This window comes from Osmerus eperlanus, chromosome 9 (assembly GCF_963692335.1).
Source record: "Osmerus eperlanus chromosome 9, fOsmEpe2.1, whole genome shotgun sequence".
Taxonomy (NCBI): Eukaryota; Metazoa; Chordata; class Actinopteri; order Osmeriformes; family Osmeridae; genus Osmerus; species Osmerus eperlanus.
The window spans coordinates 17,124,366-17,141,162 of NC_085026.1; the positions used below are offsets into that span (position 1 = coordinate 17,124,366).

General features: G+C 44.1%; 2 protein-coding genes across 3 annotated transcripts; one reads left to right on the forward strand and one right to left on the reverse strand.

The window, feature by feature from the left end:
• Positions 1-1,807: 1,807 nt before the first annotated feature.
• fam161b (FAM161 centrosomal protein B) lies at positions 1,808-6,000 on the reverse strand. 2 transcript variants are annotated; one of them, XM_062469972.1, is made up of 9 exons: positions 5,213-5,826; positions 4,564-5,096; positions 4,101-4,438; positions 3,868-3,989; positions 3,082-3,249; positions 2,888-2,987; positions 2,607-2,773; positions 2,247-2,331; positions 1,808-1,835 (listed from the first exon to the last, which is right to left on the reverse strand). In XM_062469972.1, exons 1-8 carry the CDS (start codon positions 5,458-5,460, stop codon positions 2,250-2,252), a joined length of 1,758 nt encoding a protein of 585 aa, XP_062325956.1. In that variant the 5' UTR covers positions 5,461-5,826; the 3' UTR covers positions 1,808-1,835; positions 2,247-2,249. The 2 variants fall into 2 exon arrangements, with proteins under 2 accessions (XP_062325956.1, XP_062325955.1); XM_062469971.1 differs by lacking the exon at positions 1,808-1,835 and adding an exon at positions 5,921-6,000 and having other exon boundaries at positions 2,030-2,331; positions 5,213-5,507.
• Positions 6,001-6,401: 401 nt separating this feature from the next.
• coq6 (coenzyme Q6 monooxygenase) lies at positions 6,402-16,710 on the forward strand. Its single transcript, XM_062470000.1, has 12 exons — positions 6,402-6,777; positions 7,273-7,407; positions 7,997-8,055; positions 9,795-9,921; positions 11,284-11,414; positions 11,523-11,630; positions 11,837-11,899; positions 12,018-12,125; positions 14,547-14,749; positions 15,041-15,156; positions 15,545-15,711; positions 16,570-16,710. Exons 1-12 carry the CDS (start codon positions 6,582-6,584, stop codon positions 16,597-16,599), a joined length of 1,443 nt encoding a protein of 480 aa, XP_062325984.1. The 5' UTR covers positions 6,402-6,581; the 3' UTR covers positions 16,600-16,710.
• The last annotated feature ends 87 nt before the right edge of the window (positions 16,711-16,797 follow it).

A 16,797-nucleotide genomic window follows, 5' to 3' on the forward strand; every position in this document is an offset into this window, starting at 1 on the left:
GTTTGAAGTCTATTGTTTATCTGCTAAGAGAGGCCACTCCTTAGACACCCTGATCAGTGGTTTAGTGGCCAAACACACAACATGTAATTACTTTTAATAAGGCACTGTTTTTCCTACACTCCTACTCACAGTCCAATATTACAGTACCATAGTATTTATTTAAATTGGGTGTTTTCTCATATTGTTCATGCTTATACTCAAAACAATGAGTCATAAGAAAATATAACAGTATTCCTTGGCTACGTGTCATAAAACTGAGACAATTAAGTCTAAAGTAAACTAAAGGTTCCAATACTCAAAACTTGCTTTAAATAGAGTTAGACAGAGAATAACTAGATTACATTAAGTCAATTATTGTGATTGTAATTGTGATAAACAACTATGTAATGTCAATACAGTAGACAAACACAAATAATTTATATGAAATATGTGTATTATGAAAATCCTCTCAATAGAGGAAACGTTTTAAATTAACTGAATCTAGTTAAACCAAAAAGATAAATGTTCATCTCAATTTCAAAAACAATTTAAGAACATTTAATACATTTGGTTGTGTATTAACCACTAACACCTGAAATAACTACTGCAGTCTCATATTGCAGTAAACAGTGTACTCTGTGATGACCAGATGATGTCATGGTTGCTACACATCTGCCTCCACATGGTGCACCTGCTAGGGGGAGGGGCAAAAACATGGTTTCTATGACAACCTCCCCAGCAACCCTTGAACCCATGTCATGTGATCTCGGAGCTCTCAGGGGAGGTTCCAGACAGTGCAGGATGACAGGCTGCATCTGTACTCACTCTGGCATCTGATTTCTTGAGGCAGAGAAAATACCATCACACAGCAGAGGTGAGAGATTAGATTTCAGCGCATCTTTCCTAATCTGAGGCTGATCTGATCTCACCCTCCATACAAGCCTTCACTGTAAACTGAGAAGCCCCTCGGTTCTGTGCTGGTGCCCAACCACAGACCGCAAAAGACTGGTTTCCATGGTGACAGCAGGGTAATGTATGGCTTTGGCATTGTGGCCAACCTGCTGCACGTCTGTTATAACTGGTTGTGTCAAGTCCAGCGAGTTTAAGGATCCAGTTTAAGATGATTTTCCTCAGATGCGCATTCAGAAGGCTTTCCTCTGGTTGGAAAGAATTCCCTAAAATTCCCGGCAGTAAGAGAAAACTTGAAAAGCAGGCCAGAGTAAAATCTCATTGATGTGGGCCCGGGTTGAGAGCTGAACAGTGACATGGTCTCTATGATGGCAGACGAATGGCTGAGCCTGTTTACTTAACTGGCCCTGTTGCTCTTGAAATAGACAGACTTTAACCAAAGCACCTAAAAGACTTCCATTTAAGATTCGGGAGTCAGGTGGCTGAGCGGTGAGGGAACCGGGCTAGTAATCCGAAGGTTGCCAGTTCGATTCCCGGTCATGCCAACTGACGTTGTGTCCATGGGCAAGGCACTTCACCCTACTTGCCTCGGGGAGAATGTCCCTGTACTTACTGTAAGTCGCTCTGGATAAGAGCATCTGCTAAATGACTAAATGTAAATGTAATGTAAATTTACAGCAAGTACACACTAAAATACTTCCATTTAAGATGTTTCCTGTCCTTATAGAACCTGTCCACTGACAACATATTTATTGGATTGCTCAAGCAGAGCTAAATGAAATACAGTTACTTTATGTCATGTGATGGTTTTACTACAGCAACACCAGTCAAAGGCTTTGGGAACTCACCACCATCATGTTTATCTTGTTAAATCCCCAGAGGCCCAATACTGCACCATCCCTCAACATCACAGCTGCATGTAGAACTAAAATATACATTTGAGAAAACTGAAAGACATATGGTATCAAGATTTTATTTTCCGGTTAACCAAGTATTCATTTTTCTCTGTCTTCGTCTGTCAAATGATTTATCATTAAAAAAAGAACGTAAATTTGACTCGGTTTTAATGAGTTTGAAAGAATTATGCAGACAAACATTTTAATTTCAACTACTTTCATACATAATCCCCACTGTAAAAACCAAACGTTTAAATCTTTTATTTCAAAATAAACACAAACACTTCTGTAAACCTTCTCAAATAACCTTGATTTACAAATCATCCGTTTTTGACATTTTCTGAATTCACAGCCAGACTCCGCTGAATGGTTGTGAGAGATAGCTCCGTTCTATTTTATTTTTTAAGTTATTTTTGAAGACAGTATTTTTTTTTTATGTGCACATGTAAATGCCACTTGTACCTTTTAGATGCTTTTTTCTTCATTGGTTTTCACGCTCTCTTCCTCTTCCTCTTTAATTTTCTCCCCGTCGCTGACTCCGGCTTCCCTAAATCAGACATGTCTGGTTAAGAAATGTCTGTAATGTAATTACATCAGACTTTTCCTTGGCTTCAGTGTCTGTCTGCTCTTCACCAAAGGCTTCATCACAGAGTCCCAAAGTATTATGTAATATAACATTGTATATATATGACCAAACCACAAGGCATCCTTGACTTTTCAAAGTCAGCGCTATACATAATTTAACTGCAGTGTTTATGCATATATTGTACCCCTGAACCATATGTTTAGGGAAAACTGTTTACTCTTTCTAGCTGTGCCTACCTTGACTGGGTGTCGCTTGCTACACTTTGGTCATCAGCATCCTCTTCCTTGTCAGATTTTAGTGATGTCACTTCCTCTCTTCCCATTGTCGCAACAAAATGTTCATTTACTCCGGCCTCCTTCAGCTTGTCTCTGTACCGGCGCTCCACGTCCGCCTTGGCGTTTCTCTGGAAAGGTGGACAGTCGATTGAATCAGTGTGATTAAAAGGGTATGATAAGGGAAGGTCAAACGTCGGTCAGCCAGGCAACATTTCATATCAGAGCAAGAAGGTACAGTTTACCTGCGTCACCTGTTCAAACAGGTATGGACGCACCGTGATTCTTGCCTTCATGTTCCGGAGCTCCTTCTTGTATTCTCTCGCCCTTTGCTGGTCGGCCTCCCTGCATGTGACAGATATAGCCAGTGTCAGTTCTACCTGGATGTTTTGTGAGGTTGGTGACTTGTAAAGGGGCGCTATGTCTGTGTGGTGTTCACTTGTGCTGCTTCAGCTTCTCATGGTACACATCTTTCAGGCTGCTGTGGGGGTCCATGACCTTGGCCCGCATGCTAACCGTCTTCTTCAGTGCCTGAGACCGCATCTCGTGCCTCCTCATCCATTCTGCGCTCTCCTGCTTCTGGCTGTCAATTTGCTCCATCGACTTTCTGTTGAACCAGGGAGAGAGCAAAACCAGGGAGAGAGCAGAACCAGGGAGAGAGCAGAACCAGGGAGAGAGCAGAGATAGCCAACGTTAAGAACGGAAACATCTGCCCCAGGATGAAGATAAGCATGTGTGTGTTTCTCTCTCATCTGCCCCAGGATGAAGATAAGCGTGTGTGTGTTTCTCTCTCATCTGCCCCAGGATGAAGATAAGCATGTGTGTGTTTCTCTCTCATCTGCCCCAGGATGAAGATAAGCATGTGTGTGTTTCTCTCTCATCTGCCCCAGGATGAAGATAAGCATGTGTGTGTTTCTCTCTCATCTGCCCCAGGATGAAGATAAGCATGTGTGTGTTTCTCTCTCATCTGCCCCAGGATGAAGATAAGCATGTGTGTGTTTCTCTCTCATCTGCCCCAGGATGAAGATAAGCATGTGTGTGTTTCTCTCTCATCTGCCCCAGGATGAAGATAAGCATGTGTGTGTTTCTCTCTCATCTGCCCCAGGATGAAGATAAGCATGTGTGTGTTTCTCTCTCATCTGCCCCAGGATGAAGATAAGCATGTGTGTGTTTCTCTCTCATCTGCCCCAGGATGAAGATAAGCATGTGTGTGTTTCTCTCTCACCTAATAGCCAGGCAGCGTTGTCTAGCAGCATCGGTGATGTATGTGGGGAGGGTGTCAGTGGAAAGGGAAGTCACACCGCCGAACGAATGACTTCTCTTTAAACGAACACTGACTATGGGCTCCTGAAGAGAAACATACAGCAGGGCATCAAATACCATTGATAAAAAAGTGACATCATCAACAAGGACTCTTATTCTAGATATTGTGATACTGGATCATCTGTAACGGTATACCTGAGTGTTTTCCTGGCTGGCCTTACTGGGTCGTGTGGGCAGGGTGGATGTCCGCAGGTGGAAAGGCTGGCACCTGGTCACCTCTCTCCTCTCTGCACTCCTCAGGGCCTCTTTCTGGAAGGCCTTGTGCAGCCTGTCAAAATCCGGGACCTGGGAGTTGGTTCTGGGACGGAAGCTTGGCTTCTCATCCAGGAAGGCCAGGATCTCCCTCTTGGTGCGCTGGGAGCTGCGAAGCTGGGTAGTGTTGGAGGCGATCTGGGTCTGTAGAGGACACAAGGACTTCCTTAGTGTTTCCTGGGCCCTAGCCTGGATACGGACCTTCCTGTTCAGCTCTTCCGCTACGAAACAAACAGAGATAATAAACAAATAGACAAATAGATAATTAAACAAATACAGTCCAAAAGGGATTATTTAAAGGTGTAAACATTTAGAAAAGTGGAAAGTGGGCAGGATATCTACACACCTTTTAAACGCTCAGAAATGGCAGGATCCATGACTGCTTTGGGTATTGGTTTCCTGATCGAGACAGCCTTGGCTTTCTGGTCCTGTGTGACACCGCTAAACGTGTCCACAAGCTTCTCTCTCTTCCTCTCATCTACCTCCATGAAGCTGAAGGGCTTCTGCATGGAAACCAGGAAGTTCCTTCTCTGCTCGAGTCCCTGTTTCCTCACCTGCTCTCTCCCCTCCACAACCTCCTGGTAAAGGGGCAGGAACACGTGACTGGGCACAGGAGCAGCCGTGAACTTCCTCTGACATTCAGCCTCCTCCTCCTCCTCTCTGCTCGGTTTAGTAGTCTCTGCATGCGGTCGGCCGCACTGTGGTCCCACGTGGATGGCTTTAGGACTCCGGTGATCTTGCCGGGGGACTGATGTTGTCGATACGTTGGCTGTGGAGGCAGTGACGCATCTCTCTGTGTGCTTGATGTGCTGGGAGGTTCCTGTGATTGATCCCTTATTAGAGGTCAAGTCAGATCTAGTTGTTCGCGGTCCAGCCCATCTTGCAAGATAAAGCAACAGAATCAAATACCGATACAGTTTATGCCTGTGGTGATTTGCGATTAGGACAAATTATAGACTTATATTTACGGGTGCATAGTTTTTTATGTAACCTACCTGGTCTGGCTGTTGAAAAACGCCTCGAGTTGTCTTTCAGCACTAGATATCCCGTCTGTGTCTGCAGACAGCTTGGAGTTCTGCTGAATCCTCTTCTCCAGAGCTTCTCTCTGCCTCTTCTCTGCCTCCAGCAACTGCTGTGTGTTGGCCTCCTTCAGGGACTGCAGGCGAAGCCGGAGCAGCTCCTCTGATCTCAGGCCGTCATCCAGGAAAGCCTGCAGATCTGCCATGTTTCTCTGCTCTTGCATCCCAGCAGACGTTTGCCCCAGCTATATACCAAACAAACAGCAAACACCTATGGCCAGTAATGAAAATGTATTATAATTAGTTACCGCCTCTGTGTCGCAGTGTGTTGTAATGTTTTTTTTGTTTGTTTTTTTACCGCCCTAATCTATCAACAGTTTAAGTGAAGCACGACTTTCATCAAATTCAACATCACGCCCTTCTTACAGGGTCTCATTCGAACACAGCCTGTGCGAGGGTTGCCATGGAAACCAAACACCATCTCCACCCAAACATTTCGTGTCTATTTGAGTTAATCGTCAATCCACAGCAGCAAAACATTTTTTATTCCAATACTAAGTTAAACTATTCCAACATCAATAATGGTGCAAAGTAAATAACATCGCATAAGAAGCGACCGTTGCTCCATGCGAGATGAACGCAATAATAGCTATGGTAGCAAGTGAGCAAACATGTCAGTCTCACCGGCTTGAGATGAAAACGAGCGACCTCTAAACGATGTCATTGCTAATTGCATACAAAAAAAAGTATACAGGGCCATGCAATACGCCGACTTTTGATAACAGCACCAGAGAGCGGACAGAATCAGAAATTAAACTATTGTGCTTTCCTGATTGGCCAATCACTAAAGGAAGGACCCTTTTTCAGGTGCCCACTGTCAAATACGTGATGGTGAAACGAGCTTCATAGTCCTCAATAGCATTTCCGGTTTAACGAATGCGCCTTCAAAGTAAGAGCAGCGCCTGAGCTGAAGTCTATATATTTTCACAAAATAAATACGTTTTTCATTCTCAAATGTCCGTTATAAAAATGTAATGTCATTATTATTAAAAGTGGGGTATTGTTTGGAGTCATAGTAAAACAATATATAATTTAAAAAACTACTTTTCTTCTCGCAACTTTTTTTTATTTTGAAAAACGTTTCCGGAAATTGGATTCCTTATTGAGACTGGTTTCACCCTAGCCGATGTATGACAACAACATGGCTGGATTATAGAACGTAAAAGGACTGCAGCGATAATAGGACATATTCAAGGGGAAACGGCTTTGTCTCATTGAAAAACATTTCGTAATAGGATTTTCTTTAGGGCCTAAACAAACCGTGATTAACTCCGTATGAGATAAAATGCATTGTCTAAGTAAAGCGACATTGGTATTTAATGGAATTGGATGGCGACATGTTTCTTCAAATCATCTGTCAACTGCTAAAATAATTAGTCGGGGGCTTGCGTGCGCCCAAAATGGAAAGGAATCGAGCGAGGTATATGACGTTGTTATATCTGGAGGTGGGATGGTTGGAACCGCTATGGCGTGTTCTTTAGGTGAGTTCATTTGATGCGTTCCCCTATTCCATTGTAAACTCATTCCAATACACCGTAGCCCTACGTTTCTCCAACTGTCTACACTTTCTAAATGTAGCTACCTCATGTCCCTCCTCTACCCTCTCTTAAAGGAGGAGCTATCAAAATGACTTATGCAGACTCAACAACATCCACAACTTAAAGTTGCAATTGTGGCCTTACTGCTAATTTACAGTTGTGCGTGGCTTAGTTCTGTGTTGTTTAAGTAAGTGAGTTGTAATTAACAGTCATGCATTCACAGTAGGAGGCAATTAATTTAGTTTTCTCATGACACACCAGTGATGCCTAAACGGTACACCTCCTCACCGCATTCTTTATAGACGCTGAACTGTCACACCAAAGTTCTTTCATTTTTTCTTTACTACAGACAAAGTTCTCTCTTAAATATATAACCAGTAGGCCCATGGTTGAAAGCAGCAGTAATCAGTTGGTTGAATTGTTTATTGCTCTTGACAGGCATGGACCCAAATCTGGAGGGGAAGAAGATCCTGTTGCTGGAAGCAGGAAATAAGAAAGTGATGGACACGGTTCCTGAGGCGTACAGTACCAGAGTCAGCTCCATCAGCCCTGGTTCTGCCACCCTGCTCAGTGGTACAGTCAGCTTACTATCTCCTCACCTCTCGCTGTCTGTCAACAGTGACAAACTGAACCCCGAAAATCCACCGAAAGGAATCATCTGAATGAACGCTTCACTATAAAATGTTTAACAATGTTAAACAACACAACAGTGTTTTAGAGATGCAGCTGGGTAGTGTGTTGTTGTTATTGTTTATTCTGTCCAATTGTGTTTACCGTTAGTATGGAAAGTACATCCCATCCAATTGCAGGTTCTAAATCTTTTATTTTGGAACGCAGCGTCCTGCCTTTCATTAAAGCCTATTTGTGATGTGACTCTAACGAGTATAAACGCTTCTCTGGAAATAGGTCAGGGATCAGTGTTAATCTAGTCACTCGTACTTAGCTGGGATCATATCTGTCTCATTCACCTTGAGTTATATTGATATCGCTCCCCTCACAGGAAAGAGGTGACATGAAGGGATCCCCCCCCCCCCCCATTTCAAATACAAAATTCTAAACAACTGAAATTGTAAACTGATAGAGATGATCAATTTATTGAAGCCCGAAAATTGAATATGAATTATTTTAAAAACTGATAACATATTTGTGCTCTTCCTGACAGGTATTGGAGCCTGGGACAGCATAGTGAACATGAGATGCAAGCCCTATCAGAAGATGCAGGTATGTGCTTTGACTCTGGGACAGAAGACTGTTAGCCTTGAAAAAAAAAAAAAAAAAAAAAAATCCACAAAAAGTTTAGTAAGATATTTCTAGATTGTTAAGCTTACCGCCATGTACTTACTCTCATTCACTCGCCAGAAGAAACGTTGTTTCTTGTGTGCAATTTAGAAACAAGAGAACCTGCCCTACTATTTAGCATACACTCAATCATCTACTCCAGTGAGCATGCTGTACAATGCCATATCCCCAGGGCATGTAATTGTTCACAACGAAAAGGCAAAGCCACTGGTGGTTTAAAACACACATTTTGCTCATTCCTCTGTGCAATTTATACATCCTCAGAGGCCAAGTGAATGCCAGGGCACCACAAACCCCAAAGGACAAGAGGCACGTTTAAAAAGGAGGTCCAAATCCTCTCAGCTTGCTGCAACGTTTGGGCTTTGCTCCTGCCTCAGCGGCAAAGCGTTTATTATTTAAGAGCACGTTCAAAATGAGGAGTAAATCCTGATGACGTTTTCGAATTGGGAGCCCATCCGTCGTGTCCACCAATGATAAAGATTCATGTGAAAAAGCAGAGGCAACAGGAGGAGAGAGTGGTTGTCTGCTGCAGTTTGACCCATCGCACAGCCCTGGTAGCAGGCTGGGTCTCTCCTCTCAGATGTGGTCAGTTGGAACCAAATTCTCCACCGCAGGGTTTAACCTCCAGCCAAAGATGTCATCATTAAATGGCGTCGGTGATTATGGTGATATACCTCTCCCACAATACCTTCCCTGGTCTTGCTGCTGCCACCTCCCTGACTTGTTTGTTAGCTGCGTATCTAAGGGGTAGTGAAGGAATGCATTGAGGTCAACCGAAATAATATCCCTTTCACTCAGGAAACTCTCGCCCCTTCATTATGTCCTTGTAGAGTTGCTTGAGGGGTTTGAAATTCTACGTAAAAATGGCGATTTTAGCGACGGGGAAAGGTTTCCCTCTGAGTCATTAGCCGGACGTTCTCCACTGGTCTTTCCCTGCGTCTTGATTGTGAGATGGAAAACTAAACACTTGTTAAAGGTCCTCGTTTAGGAACGGGGCATTTTTAACTTGCAAGAACAATAAGTACATAGCAACACATAGCAAAAGATACGAAAAAGCTCGTTTTGGGTTTGGTTTCATTAAATCTCTCAAGCCAACCACTTATCACCAGTTGCAAACCCACCACCATTAGTGGTTTTCAGTCAGGCATAACCCACCACTTAAGGGTACGATGGCCAACATTGTAGTGAAGTAATTACGTTACTATTGAATGAGAATAATCTGTCAGTCCTAACTGACAATCTCAGTCTCTCATGACAATTTGTTGGTCAACTATGTCATTTTTAGGATACATGATTATTTAAAAAAAATTCAGTAACGTTCACTAAATGTACTTTTATTATTGGCCCTTCCGAGAAAACACGGTTGTAAATCTACTGGATATAGTTCAAAACATTCATAAATCCACATCTCAAGTGACAGTTCATCCTTTGCCTCAGTAAGCTCTCTAAGTCAACCGTGGAACCAGAGGGGTGTTGGTGACCTTCAGAGATCCCAGCCTGTAGGCTGTCGGAGGCCTTGCCAAGCTCAGACTCCAACTCTACAACTTTGATGTGTTTAGTTCAATGAGGCTGTGCTTTTTTGGCATGTTATATATAGAGCGGGGGGGGGTGCGTTTAAGGACAGAGTTGTAGACCGCTGGGATAATTACTCTCTCATTTAGGTTTGGGATGCCTGCTCAGATGCCCTGATTACTTTCGATAAGGAGAACCTGCAGGATGAGATGGCATACATTGTGGAGAACGACATCATTGTGGCCGCACTGACTAAACAGCTGGAGAGACTCCAGGGTAAGAAAACCTCTGAATCTCCCTGTGTACCAGAAATGGATGTGAATGTCCCTAGAACGCTTCCTGATTTAATTGACATCCTTTTAATGGCCGCTGGCAACTAATGCCACCGCATTTGTTCCATCCTGTCCCTCAGTTCTCTGTTTACTCCGTAGTTTTCCCAGTGTCTGTTTTTAAAAACCAGAACAGCTCTTGGACTGTCCATGTTTTTCCTGCTATTTCAATCAAGCGCCACATTTCCTCGGGCTTCCAGAGACCAGCGGCCTTGTCAGGACACGTGCAGTGGACCAATGACCTATTTAAAACAGACTAGTGCTCCTGCCACTACTGGGTCTTAAGTGCTGACCGTGTATAATGCTGTAATTGTTGTTGAAATTAGACAGTTTTGTGAGGTTTCACAAAGAAAACCTTAGCTCCGCCATGTGTCAGACTGTAAAAGAACATATTTATAAACCAGGCTATTCAACATATTTACACTTGCGGTGGCTGCACGTTTTTTTTGCCTCATGCGTCGCGTTTGTCCTCTGCTTGATGTGTTCTGCATTTGGGCTCCGCGTTTCGAGGGAATACATGAAAAGCGTGCAACCGTCCAGATGGTTTTGCCGTAACTCTGCTCTTCAATCACTGCGAAGCCAATATTTGTCGCTCGTGTTCAGAAAACCAGTAGTCAATCTGCGGGCGGGAAAGACTCTCAAGTCAGCGACAGCGAGCATCATTTTGGATCCTTTCAAGGTCGAGATGACTGGCCACCGATATTCGCAGTAAAGTGGGAGTGTCAGCACGCGGGCAGCGAGTGCAGAGCGTGGCCTGGTCTGCTTGTAGATAAACACTATTAGTCAGAGCTGTGCGGCGAGCCGAGACCATTAAGAAGATTGTCGATGTGAACTTCAGCTGCTGGTCTCTGCCAGGGAGGAAAACCAGCAGTGTTTTACGAGGTGGTTTGTAGATCTTCCACGACCAGAATCACAGCCAAACCTCTCTTTTTTTCCCTTTTTTTTGCGAGAGAACAAGCAGCAAAGCATTGATTAAAGTGGCCAATTACCATGGAAAAGACCAGAGATGGGAAGTAACAAAGTATTTTTTGGTACTGTACAAATACTTTGTTACTGTACTTAAGTCGATTTTTCTGGTATCCAGTACTTCACAATTTTTCTGACAACCTTTTAATAAAACACTAAAACAGGTAGTAGTAATGACTACTTTTTACTTAGTGTATGTCAGGGCCTGTAATTCTTTGTGAGTCTTTTTAAACATGAGTATCTGTACTTCTACTTGAGTGAAGGATGTGTGTTCGTTTGCCATCTCTGGAAAATACATGGCTACCAGTTTTCTCATGACCTTCTTGTCTCGTGTCCCTGATAGATAACGTGAAGGTCCACTACAGAACCAAGGTGGTGAAGTACTCCTGGCCCAGATCCCACCAGGTGGAAGACTCCATCCCCTGGGTCCAGGTCACCCTGGCCAATGGGGAGACACTACAGACAAAACTACTGGTCAGTCAAACACACTCAATCCCGCACAGCCTCCCAGATGGGCGGAGGGGTCAGTATCTGTGTTGGTCGTTCTGATTCCGGTTGCTCTGGTTACGGGGTGTTGTCTAGGTGGGGGCAGATGGACCCAACTCCATGGTCAGGCGGGAGTGTGGGATTCCCACAGTCAAGTGGAACTACGACCAGTCGGCTGTGGTGGCCGTACTGCACCTGTCAGAGGTACTACCTCTGTCAACACACCATACTGCACCTGTCAATGCACCTTACTACACTACACAGTACCTGTCAAGCCACCTGCACCCCTAACCTCCACAGCACACTGACCTCCGCTGCCCTGAAGAGCATCTCCCAGATGTCCAGTGAAGAAGCATTCTCTCTCTCTCAAAGTGATATTCAATATCTGTATTTTCTCTTGTCTTTTTCAGCCCACAGAGAATATTGTTGCTTGGCAAAGGTTTCTACCGACAGGTCCCATTGCAATGCTACCGGTGAGCTTTGCACTGTTTGAACCATGTAGCGGTTTGACCGGGTTTAACCCAGTCATTTTCACCTTAATGATTAGTAATAATGTGCAGTACTGACTCATGTGTGTGTTCCCGGCCGCAGCTGTCGGACACGGCAAGCTCTCTGGTTTGGTCTACGAGTCACCGCCTTGCGGAGGAGCTGCTGGGGCTGGACGAGGAGAGCTTCGTAGACGCCATCAACTCCGCCTTCGTAAGCACGCCGTCTGCCCTGACATCAGCTCCCCAAATCACATCAATAAAACCAAAAAACAAGTCGTTTTCCTCCATTTTAAGAATCTCAGACAACTAGACGAGGTCATTGCTATAAAGGGATCAGCACCATTTAAGACGTTTGTATCTGTATTACACCAACAGCTGGATGTGACGTTCATTATTAGAGTCACTGCACTTGGCACTGATGGCTTCTGTTGGTTAAACACAATAGCAGTGCCCAGCGCACACCTTGCTCTCTGCCTTGAGAGAAAAGCCGTTTTCCCAAGCTGGCTATTTTTACTGGGGCAGCAATGGGGTCACCAGGCCTGAGTCATGCTTGGTCGCAGGCCTGGTTTGCTAATTAAACCAGTGGTCTGTCAGTGTTGGCCATTACTGCATGGAATGTTTTTCAAACAAAGCAACTTAAACTGGACGGCCTGGCCAGCGTCTTCTTTTAATTAGCCAGACTTCTGCAGCGCTGCCAAACCACAGAGGCAAAGAACCCTCACTATGCCATTTAGCTCAAGTTTCGCTCTTGCTAGCAAAACTAGCTAGCTCTCCGCTAGTTCGACTTCTCCTCCAACTCCCCTTCACTTTCTCTCCCTCTCTTTATCTTGATCAGGGGTGTTGCTAGACCCTTTTTAAATCTGTGCCCCAGTAAAATCTAATTTCCCCTTTGGTAATTTCTTCCAAATACTAACCCCTATGGTTATTTCTTCCAAAACACACATACTAACCCCTTTGCTAATTTCACTTTTGGTAATTTCATCCAAAACACACATACTAACCCCTTTGTTAATTTCATCCAAAACACACATGCTAACCCCTTTGCTAATTTCTTCCAAAACACACATACTAACCCCTTTGCTAATTTCCATTTGGTAATTTCATCCAAAACACACATGCTAACCCCTTTGCTAATTTCTTCCCAAACACACATACTAACCCCTTTGCTAATTTCCATTTGGTAATTTCATCCAAAACACACATGCTAACCCCTTTGCTAATTTCTTCCAAAACACACATACTAACCCCTTTGCTAATTTCATCAAAAACACACATACTAACCCCTTTGTTAGTTTGTTCCAAAACACACATACTAACCCCTTTGCTAATTTCATCCAAAACACACATACTAACCCCTTTGCTAATTTCATCAAAAACACACATACTAACCCCTTTGCTAATTTTCCCTTTGTTAATTTCATCCAAAATACACATACTAACCCCTTTGGTAATTTGTTCCAAAACACACATACTAACCTCTTTGTTAATTTTCCCTTTGGTAATTTCATCAAAAACACACATGCTAACCCCTTTGCTAATTTCTTCCAAAACACACATACTAACCCCTTATGTAATTTTGCCTTTGTTAATTTAATCCAAAATACACATACTAACCCCTTTGGTAATTTCATCAAAAACACACATACTAACCCCTTTGCTAATTTCATCAAAAACACACATACTAACCCCTTTTGTAATTTGTTCCAAAACACACATACTAACCCCTTTGTTAATTTTCCCTTTGGTAATTTCATCAAAAACACACATGCTAACCCCTTTGCTAATTTCTTCCAAAACACATACTAACCCCTTTCATCAAAAACACACATACTAACCCCTTGGGTAATTTTCCCTTTGTTAATTTCATCCAAAATACACATACTAACCCCTTTGGTAATTTCATCCAAAACACACATGCTAACCCAGGGGCCTTGCTAGACCCTTTTTACTGGGGCACGTGCCCCAGTATAAATCTGCTGTGCCCCAGTAAAAATCTTAAATTTGAGTTTTAACAATTTACTTTATTAGTCAGTGCATTAATTTAGATTGATAATCCCGGAAAAACAGAAATGCAATATCCCAATCAATGCTTGTCAAATCTAAGCAGTTGAACCAAAAACACAAGCTGATGCATGCCCGCAGAATTCCATGTCCGCACGCTCCTCGGTGCGTGCTATAAAAGCCACTGCAGCGCGCACGCAGAAGTCCAGGTGTCGGCAAGTCAGAATTGAGGTGGGCTAAGAAAACATGCAGAAACTAAAGACTTTTCTAAATAATAGGCCTACCGATCATTTTATTTAGACTCAAACATAATAACAATATTACAAAAAGCTCAAAAAACAGTAATTTCGCTCAAATTAATGCAAAAGAATTGGCATGCGGTCACATTAACTATTGATGTCCTGGCAAACCTGATATCACACCTATGTCCCTCAGCTGTTGTATAGTGGGTTAAGCAAGGGGGGTTTCTATAGTGCATTATGTGCAGCAAGCTTGGAAGAAACAAAAAGGGATTTGAGTAGGTGCCTGTGCCCCAGTAGAGCTTTATCTCTAACAGTACCCCTGATCTTGTTGTTTCGTTTTCTCTTCCTCCTCTGTCTCCCTGCTTCCTGTGACGGCTGCCCTCTGACAGTGGAGTAATGAGAACCAGTCGGAGCTGGTTGAGACGGCTGGCTCGCTGTTTCGCAGCGCCCTGACGATGCTCATGCCCTCGGCGGGCTCAGCGCGTCAGTTGCCCCCCAGCGTGGCCGGGATCGGGCCGAAGAGCCGGGTGATGTTCCCGCTCGGCATGGGCCATGCGGCAGAGTACATCCGACACAGGGTGGCCCTCATCGGGTAACGTGTTCACTTCATTCAGCAGTCGTCTTTTTTTTTCTTTTTTTTACAAAGTCTACATACGATAAGATTAGTAAATGTTTCACTGCAATTCGGTAAAATCAACCATATAAACTACTCACTGTTAAAGTAATTTATGCAAAGCACATTTTCCGGTCAGAGTTGACTGTTATTGGTCTGAATATCTATTTGAAGTTACTTAGTGGAAATACTTGTTTTGATCCTAATTCCTGTGGAGTAAAGATGGCCAACTGTTTTGACATGGCCTGGGGTCTCTGTTTGTCTTTGTAGCGACGCAGCCCACCGCGTCCACCCGCTGGCCGGCCAGGGAGCCAATATGGGCTTCGGGGATGTGGCCTGTCTCACACAGGTTCTGAGCCAAGCAGCCTTTAACGGGAAGGATCTGGGTCAGTCAGACCCCCACACAAACACTAACGTAACAGCAGTAGCCAGTGGTTTCTCTTAAGCTTTTTTCCATCACCCCGGCTGGCTTGGACGCTCACTGTTGATCTTGATTATAAAAAGAAAACGTTTTTTCCTCCTCTAAACGTTTATTTGATGTTTTTTCTGTCAATTCTGCCAAGAACTGTATGTGCATTGCTTGCTTTCATAAAAATGGAAATCCTGTTATGTGAATCTTTATGATTTTTTTCTTTTTCTTGTTGAGGGGTCTTTTTGAAGTCAAAATAGCTCCTCGTGTTTTTAATGAATGCAGAAAACACATGAGGAATGCGCACAAGCCTTGAGCGATGGATGCTTTGCTGGCCTTTAATCCCAGCTTCTCCTCCTTGGCAGGAGCCATGCAGCACTTGCTGGAGTACGAGACTGAACGGCAGCGACACAACCTGCCCATGATGGCTGCCATCGATCTCATGAAACGCCTGTACTCCACCAACGTGGCCCCTGCCGTGCTGTTACGCACGTTTGGTCTGCAGGCCACCAACATGCTGCCTCCTATCAAAGTAAGCTCCCTCGGCTCCTCAGAACACCTGTTTGTAAGGCGCAGCCTCCTTACATTTAGTCATTTAGCAGACGCTCTTATCCAGAGCGACTTACAGTAAGTACAGGGACATTCCCCCCCGAGGCAAGTAGGGTGAAGTGCCTTGCCCAAGGACACAACGTCATTTTGCACGGCCGGGAATCGAACCGGCAACCTTCTGATTACTAGCCCGATTCCCTAACCGCTCAGCCACCTGACTCCCTCCTGAACCACAGGGCGTCCCACCTCCCTCCCGGGGACACCTGCTGGAGCAGGAACCATCTGGAGCAACCTGTCTGAGCCAGGCCCCGCCTCACAGGCTGACTCCACCACGCCCTCTCCTGTGATTACATGGCCTTTCCCTTCAACTGGGCCTGTAATTTCCATGGTCCTGAACCTTGTTCTGTGCCAGCTAAATTTAGCCCCCAAATGTAGTGTTACGGAGAATGTGTGGGTGGAGTGCAGCACTGACTCCAGGCTGTGTTCGACAGCGTCGGTTTGTGTTTTCACACCCCCTTTTTACTACAGACCGCTCATGTGAAATGGCTTTATTCCCTACAAAGTGATTCAGACCGAAGCTATCCTAACCAGTTGAAATAGGCATTTCTCTCTGCAGGCCCCCAGGTTTGGGCTGATGTTCTTTCCATATTAGACGTGGTTCTCTTGTTTTAAAGGTCTTGTATACTGTTTTGTAGTGCCACTCACAAAGACGGCTAAGACATGTTCATCATGCTGTAATCACACTCCGCTTTGTAACATGGACGGATGGATGAGACATGGCTATTCTTATTGAAGCGTTAATGAGCCCCTGATGATTAATGTTGTTTTGTCTTCATAACAGGAGCAGATCATGGCATTTGCAAGCAAGTGATACACCGGGCATGCAGTGGCTGTTTGATGGGAATCCAATGACGATATGCCATTGTGACTTGTGAACTGAATGTAAAAGTGTAAATTAATAAAGTTATATTTTAAACTGTTATACCACAACCGATCCCATTCTTTTCTGTCACAACCTTTATTTAACCAGGAGAGGGCTATTGTGCTGAATCATCATGTCCAAGGGTGA

Coding starts and splice junctions, on each gene's coding strand:
- fam161b (XM_062469972.1), bottom strand. CDS start 5,460: ATGCAAGAGCAGAGAAACATGGCAGATCTGCAGGCTTTCCTGGATGAC. Junction 3,250..3,867: donor CAACGCTGCCTGGCTATTAG/GTGAGAGAGAAA, acceptor CTGGTTCAACAG/AAAGTCGATGGAGCAAATTG. Junction 2,988..3,081: donor GAGAAGCTGAAGCAGCACAA/GTGAACACCACA, acceptor TGTCACATGCAG/GGAGGCCGACCAGCAAAGGG.
- coq6 (XM_062470000.1), top strand. CDS start 6,582: ATGCATTGTCTAAGTAAAGCGACATTGGTATTTAATGGAATTGGATGG. Junction 8,056..9,794: donor AGCCCTATCAGAAGATGCAG/GTATGTGCTTTG, acceptor TCTCTCATTTAG/GTTTGGGATGCCTGCTCAGA. Junction 11,415..11,522: donor CACTACAGACAAAACTACTG/GTCAGTCAAACA, acceptor GGTGTTGTCTAG/GTGGGGGCAGATGGACCCAA.